The sequence below is a fragment of the Tripterygium wilfordii genome, chromosome 10 (assembly GCF_013401445.1).
Source record: "Tripterygium wilfordii isolate XIE 37 chromosome 10, ASM1340144v1, whole genome shotgun sequence".
Classification (NCBI taxonomy): domain Eukaryota; kingdom Viridiplantae; phylum Streptophyta; class Magnoliopsida; order Celastrales; family Celastraceae; genus Tripterygium; species Tripterygium wilfordii.
This window is the reverse complement of record NC_052241.1, coordinates 231,994-248,646: the sequence shown is the minus strand read 5'-3', so window position 1 is coordinate 248,646 and position 16,653 is coordinate 231,994. Positions and strand designations below refer to the sequence as shown.

Below are 16,653 nucleotides of genomic sequence, written 5' to 3'. Positions count from 1 at the left end.
GCCCAATGTCCATCTTCGCTCTTTCTTGCATGTGTGCACTACTTTTGGGATTCACGGAGCTTCTAAGGATGCTATTCTCTTGAGGTTATTTCCATTCTCTTTGAGGGATAAAGCTAAGGCATGGTTGATGTCACTTCCTCCCAATTCCATCATTACATGGGATGAGCTTTCAGAGCAATTTCTATCTAAATTTTTCCCTCCGGCGAAAGCGGTTCAAATCCGGAATGATATCATGACTTTCTCCCAATTTGATCTTGAATCTTTCCATGAAGCTTGGGAGAGGTTCAAAGCTATCTTGAGGAGTTGTCCCAATCACGGACTTGCGGAGTGGATTGTTTATCAAGCTTTTTATTCCGGATTGAGTATGTCCACGAGGCAAATGTTAGATGCAGCTGCGGGTGGTTCATTTATGACTAAATCTCAAGAGGATGCTCGAACTTTGCTTGAGAAGGTTGCCAAGACAAATACTTCTTGGCCTACGGAGAGGCTACCACAAAGGCAAGGTAATTCAAGAGATGCCGATGTGATGACCGTCTTGGCCGCTATGGCTAAAAAGATTGATGCTTTAACGGTGAATTCTCATCAAGGAGTGCATGCGGTTCAAGGAATGCCTTTCGTATCTTGTGATTATTGTGGTGCTAGCCATCAAACCGGAGAATGTTTGATTACTAATGCATCTTCTTCTCAAAGCAAGCAAGCTAATGATATTGGAGGTGGGCATTACAATCGGCCAAGAAATGATCCATACTCAAATTTCTACAATCCGGGATTTAGAAATTATCCAAATTTTTCTTGGAGCAACAATCAAAACGTGCAAAACCCTCCTCCTCAACAAATGCAGCCCCAAGAGAAGAAGAGGGACATTGATGAAATGTTTGCTAAGATGGTCGGGAGTATGGAGGCATTAGCCAACAACACAAACAACTTCATCAGCAAGACTGATTCTGCATTACAAACCCAAGCATCACTGATTCACAATCAAGGGGCTTCCATTAGAAATCTTGAGATACAAGTGGGGCAATTAGCTAATGCTTTATTTTCTAGAGAAAAAGGGGGACTTCCTAGCCAAGCGGAAGTGAATCCGAAAGGGAAGGATCATTGTTATGCTATTACTCTACGGAATGGTAATCTTGTGAAAACTGCTGCCGATCTAGATGCTGAAAAAGCGAAAAAACTGAAAGATGAAGAATTGCAGAAAAATGCAGTTGAGGAAGGACAGAGCTCAAATCCGATCGATCGGACCTCAACCCCGATCGATCGGACCACTACATCAGAAATTGAAAATGGGACAGAGTCTAACTCCGATCGATCGGTCCCAATTCAGATCGATCGGACCACTGTAGCCCAGAATGAGAAAGTTGAAAAAATGCAGAAAAGCAAGAATTTGGAGTCTCGATATGCAATTGAAATGGATTGGCCCGATAGTTCATTGCCAGCACCTCCGGTTAAAGCGTATGTGCCTCCAATTCCTTTTCCACAAAGGTTGAAGAAAACCAAGAATGATTCTCAATTCTCAAAATTCCTTGAGGTGTTCAAGAAATTGCAGATCAATATACCTTTTGCAGAAGCTTTGGAGCAAATGCCTAGCTATGTCAAGTTTATGAAGGAAATTCTTTCTAAGAAGCGGAGGTTGAAGGATTATGAGAGTGTCCAATTAACGGAGGAGTGTAGTGCCATTGTGCAGCAAAAGCTTCCAATTAAGAAGAAAGATCCAGGAAGTTTCACCATTCCTTGCACCATTGGTAGTACGGTAATTGAAAGGGCGCTATGTGATTTGGGAGCTAGTATCAACTTGATGCCACTATCAATAGCTAAGCTCATTGGTTTGCATGAGATTAGTCCAACCACAGTGTCTTTGCAAATGGCGGATAGATCTATCAAGTATCCTATTGGCATGGTAGAGGATGTCTTAGTGAAGGTGGGTGATCTTATGTTTCCGGTTGATTTTCTTATTTTGGATATGGAGGCCAACCCCACTACTCCTATCATCTTGGGAAGACCATTCTTGAGCACCGGGAGAGCTTTGATAGATGTTGAAAAAGGGAAGCTTACTTTGAGAGGTGCGGGAGGTGACCAAATCACTTTTAAAGTGTTTGGAACTAGGAGGCAAGAGGAGATTTCTCAACAATGCCTCCAAGTAGAGTATATTGACATGATCATCCCCGACACTCTTGAGAAGGAAGTTCCATATATTCCGGTGGAAGTTCTTTTAGGCAAAAATTCCAAGGTTGAGCATGAAGTTCCCAAGACAGCCTCACAAGCTGCAATTGAAGTTCAAAAGCCTCAAATTGAAGATCCCACGGAGAAGAAAAAGAAGAGCAAGAAAAAGAAGAAGAGGAAAACCAAGAAAATGAAGAAAAATGTCTATCCTAAGGAAATGGTGGTGATGAAAGCTTATGCTCCTTGCATGGCACCTAAGCAATCAAATGTCAATCCTAAGAAGCCATCAAGGGGAGTCTACACCACAACCCTCAAGGATCCCGGTTGAATTCACAAAGGGGTGTCGGGCTGAAGACTTTAAACCAAGCGCTTTCGGGAGGCAACCCAGGTTGTATTATTCTATCCCTATCTTTTTATTTTATTTTCACCTATTCCATGCATTGAGGACATTGCATATTTTAAGTGTGGGGGTGGGAATTTAGATGTCTCGTTTTCGTAAAAAAAAATAAATTTAACTTCAAATGCCTTGTGCCATGTCACTCTTGAGTGTATTTGGATGAATTTTGTGATCTTTGAAGCATTGATGGATCTTGCTATGGACATTCTTTCCAATTGAGTTGTTCCTATCTTGAGCATTGTTTTGTCCATTGTGCCTTTGTGAATATGGAACACTTGATTGTGGGGTATGAAATATGACTTGACTTTGGCATTTGCGGTTGTTTGAGATCAATTTGATTCTAAGTAGCACTACTTGAGCAATTAAAAAGAGAAAAAAAATATATAGAAAAAAAAAATAGAAAAGAGAAGAAAAAAAATTGTGTTTATTAATAAATGGTTTCTTTCATAAGTTCTCTGCTGAGTAACCGGGCCTCTTGCCTAGCAAGCAATGAGTTTCGCGTAAAAAGGTAGGAAATGAATGTTCGAGTACCTTGGTGACTAGTTTAACCTCGTAGCCTTTTTGACTTGGGTAATTAGATCCGTTGGGGTGTCTTAACACCTAGTGCCCTAAGCCAACTGGATTGGGAGTCATTGGTCGAAAGCTCGTTACATGAGTCATTTAGAAAGCTTAAGGAGGTTGAACATTGCACAAGTCACCTTTGAGAAGAAAAAGAAAAAAAAATGTGAATAAGAATGAAGTTTGAATAAATGCTCATTGTATTTGCTTTTGGATTCTTATTGTTCTTGGAAGACTACATGGCCATTGTTTAGGTCACTTTGAAGCCAAATATCAAGTGAAATCCATTATGTGCATCAATTCTAGAATTTATAAGCAAAGTGGATGAGATAAGATTCTTGAAGGAATGCCTTTATTGGTTTGAATGCCCTAATGTTTGGTTTGTTAATGTGGATAGGGTTGCAATTGTGAATCCGTTTTATACTCTTGTTGATGACATGAATTTTGGCATTGAATTTGTTTAATGTTTGTGGGTATCATTCTGGTAAACCCTCAGGAGACACAACTCCTCCTACTAGGGGCACCTAGGGGTTTAAAGGCTTGTGGCACATGCTAAGTGTCATCGTGAGCCCTACGAAAGTGGCATAGATTAGTTGCTTATTTGGAGTAGGTCTTTGTTGTTTTATTTTTCATTTGAGCTTAACAGAAAATACTCTTTCCCTCCTTTATTCATTCTCAACTTGCTCGAGGACGAGCAAAGGTTAAGTGTGGGGGTGTTTGATGTGTCAAATATATACATACATTTGTGCATCCTTTACACATAAGTTCATTGCATTTTGAGTTGATTAAGAGTTAATATTGCCTAAGAAAGCTATATTTGCATATTGTAGGTGTCAAGGCAAGAAAGGGAGGAAAAGAGTGCAAAATGAAGACTTGGAGCCCAGGACTAATTTCCGATCGATCGGACATAATTTCCGATCGATCGGACCTGCCAAAACACCTAAAAATATCATCGAGACAGATTGTATTTCCGATCGATCGGACTATTCCCGATCGATCGGAGTACTATTCACAGCACTGCGCAGTTTCGCGGAAAAGACCCGAATTCACGTGTTTCTAAGCCAAAACGACCCCAACTTGTTTTGGAAACGACATAAGAGTTTGGAGAAGTATAAAAGGGCATAAGATAGGGTTTTGGAGGAGAGTTGGGAGGCTGGGGAGCTGGATTTCGTGCTGCCTCCATGGGAGAGCTTGGAGGTCACCTTGGAGCTTGGAGAAGAAGAGGATCTACAAGGGGGTTTCCTCTCTCCTTTTCTATCCTAGTTTCTATGGTTGATTTCCTTTGTTTAATGATGTATTTTGCTTCCATGAGTGGCTAGATTTCCTACTAGGGTCTTAATGTAACCAAACCTTGAAGATTCAATAAACTTGATTTCCTTATTTCTTGATTTCTCTTTCTCTCTTGATTGTCTATGGGTGTGATTAATGCTTTTGAGTGTTTGGCCATCATTCAATTGATTTGCTGCCTAGATTGAGACCGGAAGGAGATATCTAGGGTTTGCCTCAAGCCATAGATGACATAGGGTGCATGAACCATAGGAATATAGGTTTGTGACTTATGCAATTGCTAAATGATTTCCATAGTTCGTAATGAGTTTTTGATATATTAATCCAATTGTTAGGAATAACAGGGATTTATATTGAAAATACATTTGATGTATCTAGGAATAGAACATTGAATAGGTTGAGAAATTGATTGTCATTATTGAGAGATGAATTAGGGATTAAGGAATCAAGGGAATTGAATTGGATAGGTGAGGTGAAGTTAAGTACCCTAGTGCTTTCCATCCTTGATTTCATATTTGTGTTTGATTTGTTTTTGTTCTTTTCAATTAGTTTAGTAAAAATCAAAACCAATCGCTAATCATTTTCTCCAATTTACATAATTGTAGCTTGTTTGACATTGATTTCTTTTGCCAACACATCCCTAGTGGAAACGATAATTTACTCATCTTTATATTACTTGTGCGATTTGTGCGCTTGCAATTAAATCCATATCACGTATGATGCCTCGCTAGCTCGTCTCACCATTGCCATTTGTAACAGTAGCTAATATTAATTTCAGCCACACTAACACAACATAACTCTCTCTATACAGCCATAAGGGAGTGGTATATAACTATATGTGTGTGTGTGTGATGATCAATATCAATCATCATCAATTCATCATAGTATTCCTTTCTTTTTTGGCCTTGTTTTTTTTTTTTTCCTTACTATGAATCTAGTACACTATATATATATGACACATGATGACGAGTTGGGACTAGTGTAGAATGGGTAGGATTGATAATGGTGCTGTCTTGCATTCAGCACAAAAATCTTGGAAAAATATATGTTGTGTGTGCATATGATCATTTCAGCTTTTGAACCCTTAAAAGTCCCAATGTATATATATGAGCCTATGGACTTTTACATCAAACCCACGATATGATCCTCTCTACCTCTTAATTGTTTTACAACCAATGAATCCAACTTTTAAAGCTTAAATGCTTTTCTAAAGGGTCCTCCATTTTTTATTTTTGTCATCGCTAGCCAACTAAAGTTGAATTTTCCCTATCACAAAAAAAAAAGGTGCATGTTTTGGTATTAAAGATCAAAAAAAAGGTGCATGTTTTGGTATTAACCCCCAATAAGCCTAACTTTGCATATAAAGAATTTTTGGCTTTTGGGTTTTATATATTCTTTGGATTCCCCATCTATATATATATATGATTTGAAAGTGTGTATATATATAAAAAACTAAAAAGTGTGGTTGGGACACAATAACCACTTGATACTACGGCCGAGGTCATGAGTTCGAACTAATCAACTGAAATATTTTCTTGTGGAATCCTAATTCCATGGTTTTTCTCACTTTCAGACCTCTACCTGCATGGACTGAGTGATTGCTTAGTTAAGAAAAAAAAGGTGGTTGGGAGCCAATATACATATTTGAACTCAATTTGAGATATCTAAAATAAAGGAACAGGTGGTTCTACGTACCATATATATTACAATTATCATGTTCATATATATATATATATACATGTTTTTATTTGCTTGAGTATTATTTTTAAAAAAATTATCGATTATTAATTACTATCATGATGATAACTCGGATTTGTATTTTATGTAATAATGGTGAGATCCAAATTGTTCACAGAATCCATATTGGTTTTGGGTTGATTACATGTATAATTTAGTAACCAATGATAAGCCCTCACGTCAGAGAAGAAAGGAAACCCCCCTTGATTGTTGGGTTCAAGAAGTCGCATGCCAAACTTTAGTTATAAAGGGCCCCTCCTTAGCCATTAATCATGTGTCTTTAGCGTTAATTATATCACAATAAGAAATTTTTGCCAACCTAAGCTGTCTATTATACATTTTTATTTTACAAATATTGTAGTTTTCTCCATCTAAGGCATCAACATCCATCACCAGCTATTGAGGCATTGGCACCCATTTCTTTTCTTGATTAATGCAAGCTTTTGTCATTATTTACTGTACTAAAAATCTCACATCGATCTAGCATACCTCAACGGAATGACTTATAAGTATCATTGGCGACAGCCCATGAAGAACAAAGTCTTTTAGTCTCGATATATCCAATATCCATAGTGAACTGGTAAACCTAAAGAGGATAATACTGTTAGCGTGTTTGGGTTGAAAATTACGACACTTACGTATACATGGTTATTTTAACGAGTTATTAATTATGTAAATTCTTTGAATGAGTCATTGACTTCTTACTTTGGTATCTAAATGGCCCCATTCTTCTATAGTAGTTTGGTAAGTCACCGAATGTCAACATTGTACGTCAAATTTTCATCTCCCAGTTGGAAATATTCATTCCCAACTTATACGATATATCCATCACCTATGATGGGGTTATTAAGAAAGTTGTTTTGTTTGAAAAAGACTCAACCTTTTTAGTGGGGAATAAAGTGGGTCTCCTTGGCTTGATAATGTAATGTCTAAATCTTCAAGGCTCCAACCGGGTGACGGGTTAATGAAGATATATATACGCCATATTGCTTTATTGCATATGTACAAATTAATTAAGATCAAAGCCCTTCAATGAGCAAGACATAAAGTGAATGTCAAGGTCATGGGATCCATAGTCTTAGAATAAACCAAAAGACATATATATATATATATACATATAAAGTAAAGATAAATATTATGTGGAACCAAGGGCTTAATTCATCGTTGTTTTCAACCCAAATATCTTATTGCAAGATATATATATATATATATATATATATATATATATATATATATGCAGTGGTCCTAACTGTCTTCCTTGATCCATGGCATGAATAATTGAATCCAGTAGAAATAAAAATAAATAAATGTACTGACCATAAATTGTTATTATCTTTTTATTAACTTAGTTTACAAACTCGAAATCCAGTTATTATAATAAAGCACTAAAAAAAAAAATGATCGAGGCCACATATATTGGAGAATCACATGCTGCATCTGTCCTAAACTAAATCCGTAAAAAGAGGTCGGCATATATATTTTCCACGAGAGGGGCCTTAGTACTGTTACTGTACGTGCAAATAATGAAGAGACTCACTCTTCGTCGTTCGTATTCATGAATGAATTGAACAGTTGAGGAGCCGATGAGCAGTCCCTTCAATTAGTCGGGATCTTCACTGCATTATTCATTATTCAACAGTCACAGTACCTGCATGCATGCATGCCTCGCTACAATCCATAAAGACATATACATACATACATACATATATATATAATTGGGGTTGGAATTGGATCTTAAAAAGCTAATTTCGTGCAGTAATAAAACAAATGGAAAAACTACAAAAGCATCTCTCGTCTGTCAATCGATCACGTGCTACTGCCATGCACATCAATACGACAACCAACCATCTGAATAGGCCCCAAAGACCTTTCAACTTTATCATTTATATATATATATATATATTGTTAGGGTTTTTCCTTCCCCTCTCAATCAAAATATACAGGTACACACACGTGTATATCCACCACACACGGTGGATTCCACTGATCAGAAGGGTTAAAAACAAAATTACAAAAAATTTAAAGGAAAATTTTTTTATGGTATTGGTTAGGCCATCAAGGCCGCTGGCCATTAGAAGAAGAGGCAACTCTCGCCAAAAAAAGCACACGCACACACAACAAACAAAGTCTATAAACAATGTAAGAAAAAAATGGACATTTTTGTTCTTCTTTCACCATCAATTGGACTTCATTGGCAGATCAAGTAGTAGTGTGTTGAAGCAGCCAAAGAAGTAATAATGGTGGCCAGTATGGGATGCTTGACTTATAAACCACCATGAACTTAATCTTCAAAAGCTCAATCCACCCTTATTACTCTTATCTCTGCCTCTTTTTTCCTCTATATACAAAAGAGGTCCTACCACCATCTCCTCTACCTTTCATTCACTAATCAATTCTGCCATTGAACTTCATTACCCCCACTTCTTTCACACTCTCCCCATGACACCATTATTAATATTATAACTCAAAATCCTTTTCTCTTTCCCCACACAAAAATTAAATTAATACTATCTTTTATTGTAAACAAATCCCCATCCCTTGGGAATCTGCGAGAGCAATACCATAAATTACTCATGAATGATAAAGCTTATATCTCACCAACAAAAACAAAACCAATAAAATTAATAAAATCTCTCCTCTCTCACCAAACTCTTATGTGCACACACTTGGAAATATCCACATTCTCTAATATGTCAAACCAAACCATGAATATGCTAAGAACTCCAATGTTTTTATCCAAATTATTCCAATGTTGAGATGGGCGTATATGATTCATATGGAATCTATGCATCCAACTTAACATTTGAGATAACTAAGACAAAAAAACCACTGAGATCCGTAAGATTGCAGTATGTCAAAATACCCTCAAAACCCTCCAAAAAATAATCGAGGATTCTACACAACTTGGACCACCATTAACTTCTTCTTATTTCTTATTACTTAATTCCTCTCTTTCCTTTCCTTCACTCACTCGGAGTTTCCTTTGTCATCTTCTACCCACAAACAGTTATTTAATTTTCTTCTTTTATAAGACGATGATGAAAAAGACGAGGATGATGAGTCACTACTGGACCTCGTTCTGGCCCGGATTGTCACTCGCAGCTGCGGCAGAATTTTTGAGGGATTCCTTCTTTTATTATCATCCACAACATCTTGCATTAACCTGTAGCACCGAATTATTTTTTCCTGCAAAATTAACATCCATGAATATATATATATATATATATTCAGCATATTCAATTAATTATAACTTAATTAATCAGGATTAACATATATACAAAAATGATAAAGATCTCGACATTTGGTATCTCAATTATCCCATCAGCTGAATTGGACACACAAGATTCAAGTGAATTCATGGGCTCCACACGTCTTACATGATGTACAAGAAATCTTGTGCATACAACTCAACAACTGGAATAATTGAGATACCAACTACTGGAATGCTTATTAAAACTGATATATGTACATTTACATATGTATATAGTCTTCTTACCTTGCTGAGCCCATCGCACCATGATTCAGCATGTTGAGGATCAACAAGAAGAGACAAGTTTGGTATTTCATTGGCTGCACAAAGTATCGCTGCTGCAGCAATGCTTGACGGCCAATACTCTACAAAGCTGGCCTCTGTTTACAAAACAACATGTATAAGAATCGTACGTTTTCATATATGTATATATACTATAAGTATATATACATATATTTATGTATATATACCTTGGATATTAGAGAAAATGATTTCAGTGGCCCTTTTAATTAGAAAGGCAACATAATTTCCTGTGGGATCGAGCTTGCATGCAAAGAAACTTATGAAGGTAAATGGTGTTATGGATCTCAGCCTCCAATCCAATACACTCAGAACCAGAAACTCCATCCTCCGGATTGTTCTTGGTTCAAATATATATTTGGCACCTTCAACCTACATATATACACACATCACAATTAGTACAATTAGTGTTAGATTAATCAATACATATTAACTATTAATTAGGATTAATTAAAAAATGAAAAAGATTGATATATACCTGAAGGTCCAATAAGGAGGGAACGAGTGGTTCCTCCATCTTAGCAGCTAATGACAAGCAAGCTACGGATAGGAGTTGCATTGGCCACCCATTTGTTTGCTGAAACAGTAAACACGTAAAGAGATTTACATCATTGATTAATCACCACTTGTTTTTTTTTCCGAAATGGAGCATTTAATTGCTCCCAAATAAGGTGACAAATAATATCATAAAGTACACAAAAAAAAGCTAATTAAAGTTTTGTATATTAATATATACACTAGTACTTAACTTTATAAAGGCATAATAAATACTCAAAAAAAATTTGCAACGTCTACCTCAAACGGAGACACATATACTACTCCTACTCAGTATGATACATAAATAACCACTTGGGTTATATCTTATGAATCTTTCTAGAGCCGAACTGCATGAACTTGAAATATCCTAAGTTTATGGTCACGAGTTGGATGAGTTTTAGTCCAACTTACTCTGTGTGGAAAACTTCTATACGTGTAGGTGGGTTGATGGTCTGAATTTATACTTATATTAGATATCAAATGGGCAAATTTGCATGGTTTCGTTACTCAAAAGAGTATATAATACATAAATTCACCCACTTAGCTTAGTTAGTTGGGTAGAAAAATAAAAATTACTCAATACACTATTTACTTATTAAATGTTACCCACTCATTCTTCTAAAAAAAATGTTACCCACTCATGTCCTTTCCGCGTTTAGAAAGTCAAATTTACTTTGGATTTTAAAATTACCGCTTCACGCATAATCCGTGTCACTTACCGGCAAACGGCGAGAGTAAAGGAATCGATCCAAGTAGTTGACGGAGAGATAAGCCGTTAGAGGTTGGAATCCGTAATATGCCTGCACCTGCAACAAAACGACATGAACGTGCGGTTACGCACCGATCGATCACCACCGCAGCTGTATCATAACTCAGATCCATCAACATCATCCGAGTGATACTTGTTAACTGACGTACCTTAAGAATCCACGCAACTGACTGTTCTCTGGCTGAAGCATCGAGAGAGCGAGATTTGAACTGAGACAAGTAATCGACACCGGGAACGAAGTGTCTCTCGTCCTCAATGTAACCGGCGATCGATTCCTCCTCGACACCGCAGGAGGAAGAATCGAAGTCCGACGAGGATTCCGCCGGAGACTCGTCGGATAATATACCAGAATCCTCACAACAGAGAAGGTCGGAGAGACAATCGGTGTACGAGACCGACATGATCGTCGCCGATGATGATACTTCCTTATTGTTTTTCCATTACCCCTCCGGCCGTGAAAGTGACGCGCCGATGTGTCGATGAAATGGCGTTTCTCTGCTTGCGCCTTGGGGGGTGGGGGGGAGTAATGGTAATGGAAGTGATATTTTTGTTTGAGGGTTGCCGTTGTTGCTGTCTCTGCCTATACTCTGTTGATATAAATATGAGACGGTGATATTTTTATTTGATTTTTTAAAAAAAAAAAAAAATTTTAACTTTTGGTAATTGAAACAGAAAAGAAAGAGAGGAGTATAGGGTTTTTGTTTTACCCGGGGAAATTTGATTTTTAACTTTGGGCGGATTTGGTACCTCTTCGAAAATTCAGCCCAAACAATATTGTTTAATTTATAATGGGATTCTAGTCATCCCAGTAAATAATCATATCCCTTGATTGATGTGCATCAAGTTTTATAGGTCTCTATGAAATCCCTAACATTTTTATAATTCTTGAGCCGTTGTCATTAATTTCAGGTCCATGAAATACGTTGATTGTGTGAGAGTGACTTGACTTGTAATTTATAATTCTTGAACCGTTTGTCATTTATTTCAAGTCCAGAAAACACCTTGATTATGTGAAAGTGACTTGACTTGTACTATATGTTATTCGGTTGGGTTATTTGCTTCTGGAGTTAGTTTATTCTGACTGGGCTACCAATGTCACAGCCCACACAACTCGTGCCACGTGGAATTATTAGGGATTTTTTGTGTTAATTTGTCTTCATTATAACAATTAATAATTTCACTAGCGATGGTGATTGGAGTAAGTAAACATGAGAACGATGGTTATTAGTAGTTTTTTTTTATAGCGAAGTTAATCGAGTGCATTGGAACTGCGTAAATTCTCACGTGATAACATATGTTTCTTCAAAGTTCAAACAACTGGATTCATGTCTTGATTAGTCAAATTTCCGCATCTAAAGGTTTTGAAATTAAGTGTGACCAAATGGTGTCCAGACTATAATCGCATATCCATTTGGCGTAACAGAGTCGAATGACTTGTAAACAAAATTCTTATCCTCACACATTAACAATGTATTTTCTAGGTCTAAATATCATTTGGTTACTGTCCATTAATAGCAAAGCCTTGCGAGCCCATTGTATCAACAATGAACCGATTAACCTAAAAAGGATAATATTGTTGATGTGTGTTTGGGTTGGAAATTTTAACATGATATCAAAGCAAAGTCTCAGTCCAGTTCGACATAGCATCTACTCCACTTGTCGACAAAAAAAAATGGTATCGGACCAAAGTTTCAATCCAGTTGGACGTGGCCTCTACTTGACTTCTTTGACAGAAAAGGAAATATAAAAAAAAAAATAATAATAATAATAAAAGGATAGTGTAGTGGACATCTCTTTCCCGTGAAAAATGGTTAAGCAGCCATTCGTGTCCTTATCCGCGAAAGCAAGTTAGATGATCAAGTACAAACAGTATATAAGTTAAACCATGGTGTTCACTGCCGTACGCGTGTCTGAGATGAATCTTTAGATGTCAAATTTGGTGGGGTACCCTATTTATAAGAGGCTACCCCAGCTAAATATATAGTGAAATATATTTGCAGTAATTGTTATTTAATAGCTATAGCATATTCAAATGATGACACATATTTTGTGTGTGTGGGCTATGACAAAAGCATCTAGGACTTGGCATATTACAGCACAATAATGTGAAAATCTTTTCTATGGTATCATTATTACTATCCAATGAAAGTGACAATGAGAGTTGAAAGTTATCTACCCCCACCAATGAGAGGTAGGAGGTTATTTTGGACAAAAGGAAAAAAAAAAAAAAAAACTAATATAGAACAATAATGATACTACTGGTCTCGAAAGCGGATATCTCAGTTATCTAAACGGTTGAACTGTGCGCACATGATTTCATATGCATTATGTGGGACATGTGAAATCCACAAATTCACATTGATCATGTGATTCTAACTCAATTGTTAAGATAACTGAAATATCAACCATTGAAATCTTTATTATTTTGGAACATACAAACAAGAATATTGTGTGGGACCGTCTTTGAAGGTCATGTTTCGATTCCTATTGAAGCCATACATGAAATTACAATGTGCTTAACACACGTCATTTTTGAAATTATTGCTCGAGTCATAGTTTACCCAATATGTATGCGAAAGATAGTGGTTGCGCGCCCATATATATATATATAAAAGATTGTTTCATATAAAATTGGAGTAGCATCCATGAATAATAATAAAGATACGATGTGAGAAAAGTAGAAAAGATAGTGAGTTTGTGTAAGTGTAACGTACTTACGTATGTAAGTATGTTTGTGTGGTTTTTTTAGGAAGTGAATATGTAATGTAGATATATTGATATGTTAAAGTGTAGAGAAGAAAAATATAAATAAAGGGAGAACCACAAGTAGCTCAAATGACATTCATGTGTGCGATATTCATAGAGATCTCGAGTTCGAACCTCCTCATCCCCTCTCCTGTATTCAAAAAATTGAAGTAAAATATGATGAAAAGGGGAAAATAAGGACGATGACAAGAACGCTTGGCCTAAGATAGTGATATACCGTAAAATTTTGGAATAGGCAAAAAGAGGGTTTTGCATAAAGAGGAGTAGGCGGCGTTGTTAAAGTAGAATAATTTTTTTTGTTTTAATTTAATTTGTAGCGAAAGCAATGAAAGTTGCTATCTTTTGTTGGAGCATTGAGACAAGATGCAACATATTGAACTCTCTTAATGAACAAAAGTAGTTCATGTAGAGTTTAGGAAATGATATAAAGTGGATTATGTACCTACTCTCTTCTTCATCTCCATCACTACTTGCTCTCTACGGAGACAATGATTTAACATTTGAAACCTAGCAATAAAAGTTGCAAACTTTAAATTGATTTTGTATTTATGTGTGTTTGTATATATCCATTTTATTATATATTATCAATAATTTATTTCTTCTTTTTAGTTTTATAAGTAAATATTGGAAAGAAGACTTAACTTAAGTACCCTGAAATTTTGAAAGCAGAGCACGAAAATATTTTTGAAAATTTTGTCATCTGATATGATCTAAACTCGAGTCGTCAAGTCCGCTCTCACAGAAGTTTTTCGCTGGACATGATAAGTTTGGCCAAATCCCACCGCATGACCACAAAGATATTGTTAATAGTGGATATCGAACTGATTAGGATCTTATGAATCCATAGATTCGACTCTAGAGAAATTTACCACTAAGCTATCACTCGAAACTAGCTATCTAGCCCGTGCCTAAAAAAAATGAAATTCCCTTTATCCAGAAGCTGTTTTTTCAACTTCTTGTCTCCTAACTTCAAATGAAAGAACTAAATAATTGTTTGATTTCTTAAAACACCAACAACACAGACATACTTTGATTTGATGGCCCATGCAATTCCAACTAGACATATTTATTATTACTTTAAAGATGTATAAATTTATCATGGTAGCTTAATTATATTGGCATAGTCTAGCATAAATTAAAATATACCAATATTTTTAAAAATTAAATAAAGTATAATCAATTTCTCTAAGAGCATCGTAACATATTAGTTAATTATTTCTAATAATTATTAGATTTCAACTTCTGGTAGTAAGTGATTATAATGTATATATATAGTTATGATAGTGGAAATGATATGAACAAGATTAAAAAAAAAAAAACCTTTATGTTCTATCACTTATGTGGGGTTAACGTCTACATATATTGTGCATATCTATGACCTCGTCAATTACGGCAGACTTGTGCACGGAACCATTTTTACCTTTCTGAGTTCCCTGTCCGATATATATTCTGATATCTATATATATGTATACATATGCACATAAATATTCATATTATAAATTTAAGAATGGTTGGTTGTTGAACCAGCAGTGTTTTCTCCACTTTGAAACACATTCATTTGTAGTTTGACTCATAGACATCCAACAAAAATTTTTACAGCATGGGCATACATACCTTAATTAACGGTTTTGCTACCCTTCATGTTTCCCCATAATGGCTTTCGTTGAACACAAGAATGTAAAGTTCGTTAAAAACACACACACACACATATATATTATATTACATATAAATTCACAATTTATCCAAAAAAATGTGATAATAATAAATTTATTAACTTTATTGCAATGTATTGTACGTGCATGAGGTGTTGTTGTCTCCTAGTTAACAAACTACTATTCTTGTTTATATTTAGGACAAATACAAAATTAGGAGCACAAGTGGAGAAAATAGTGAGCAGTAATTGAATAGAAACATAACTGTTTGTAGTAATAATAATTGTTGAAACGTTGATCAAGTCTAGCATTGAATACTATTTCCTTAAGATTTATTTCTCCCCCACTATTGCTTCTGATAATCGGACAAAAATATTCCAAGATAAAATGATCTCTCTTCTACGAGCAAGGAAGCGATAATTCTTATGCCTTGATAGAAAAAAAATAAAAATGACTGTACTTTCTTGTATGTAAATTGCACGTGACTCAATCATTCATTCACTTGACACGAATATTAGCTATTTGGCTCTTATAGAGACCATATATATATATATATAGACTTGGCTTTTCAAAAAAGTATATGTAGCTCTAGTGGCTTCTTTAGACTTGGCTTCAAAATAGACCCATGAAAATGAGATTCAATGTGGTAGCCTAACTTGTTATAGCTAGGACCTTTGAGTATGATTTTGGTATTAGTTACTATCTAGGTATAGATTGTCAAAATATACAAAAGATCCAATTAAATTCTTTTGAATTTGGTCGGTAAGAGATAGATTGAGACATATGTAATAGAACAATATTCCTACGTAGCCCCATTGAGCAATGATTTAATTTGAATATTAGGTATAGCTAGGGATGTTTACGTTTTCTTCTTCTAAATAAATAAATAATTAATTTGAATATTTGGTCTAGCTAGCTATGTTTTCTTTTGAATTTGGTAGCTAAATTGTTTAAATCCATAAGGTTGCATTATATATATGCCCCAACAATAATGGACCTATCTTCCTTTTTGAAGTGGCTAGAACATATAGAATATAGATCCTCACTAATTAATTGGAAATGCTAGGCCAGTTAATTAATTGAGTACATGAGGTGATCTTACTAATCAATTTCATCTTTAATATTCTACTACAATTTATTTTTTAATAACCGAGAACGATAAATACAAATTTACCCTCTAGATATTCAAGATGAGCCTAAACACATGCATTCAGGCCTGTGAGCACTTAAATTTCTCACT

At 35.6% G+C, this 16,653-nt stretch overlaps 1 protein-coding gene and 1 non-coding gene across 2 annotated transcripts; both read right to left on the bottom strand.

The window, feature by feature from the left end:
• Nucleotides 1-216: 216 nt before the first annotated feature.
• On the bottom strand, nucleotides 217-321 carry LOC120008324. The gene has a single exon (XR_005470444.1). It is a non-coding gene; the product is annotated as a small nucleolar RNA R71 (small nucleolar RNA).
• A 7,408-nt stretch (nucleotides 322-7,729) lies between these two features.
• On the bottom strand, nucleotides 7,730-11,573 carry LOC120006884 (cyclin-D1-1). The gene is made up of 6 exons (XM_038857003.1): nucleotides 11,145-11,573; nucleotides 10,946-11,032; nucleotides 10,168-10,266; nucleotides 9,860-10,061; nucleotides 9,636-9,769; nucleotides 7,730-9,325 (listed from the first exon to the last, which is right to left on the bottom strand). Exons 1-6 carry the CDS (start codon nucleotides 11,394-11,396, stop codon nucleotides 9,107-9,109), a joined length of 993 nt encoding a protein of 330 aa, XP_038712931.1. The 5' UTR covers nucleotides 11,397-11,573; the 3' UTR covers nucleotides 7,730-9,106.
• Between the last annotated feature and the right edge of the window lie 5,080 nt (nucleotides 11,574-16,653).

Coding starts and splice junctions, on each gene's coding strand:
- LOC120006884 (XM_038857003.1), bottom strand. CDS start 11,396: ATGTCGGTCTCGTACACCGATTGTCTCTCCGACCTTCTCTGTTGTGAG. Junction 10,267..10,945: donor TTTACTCTCGCCGTTTGCCG/GTAAGTGACACG, acceptor TTACTGTTTCAG/CAAACAAATGGGTGGCCAAT. Junction 9,326..9,635: donor GGTGCGATGGGCTCAGCAAG/GTAAGAAGACTA, acceptor TTAATTTTGCAG/GAAAAAATAATTCGGTGCTA.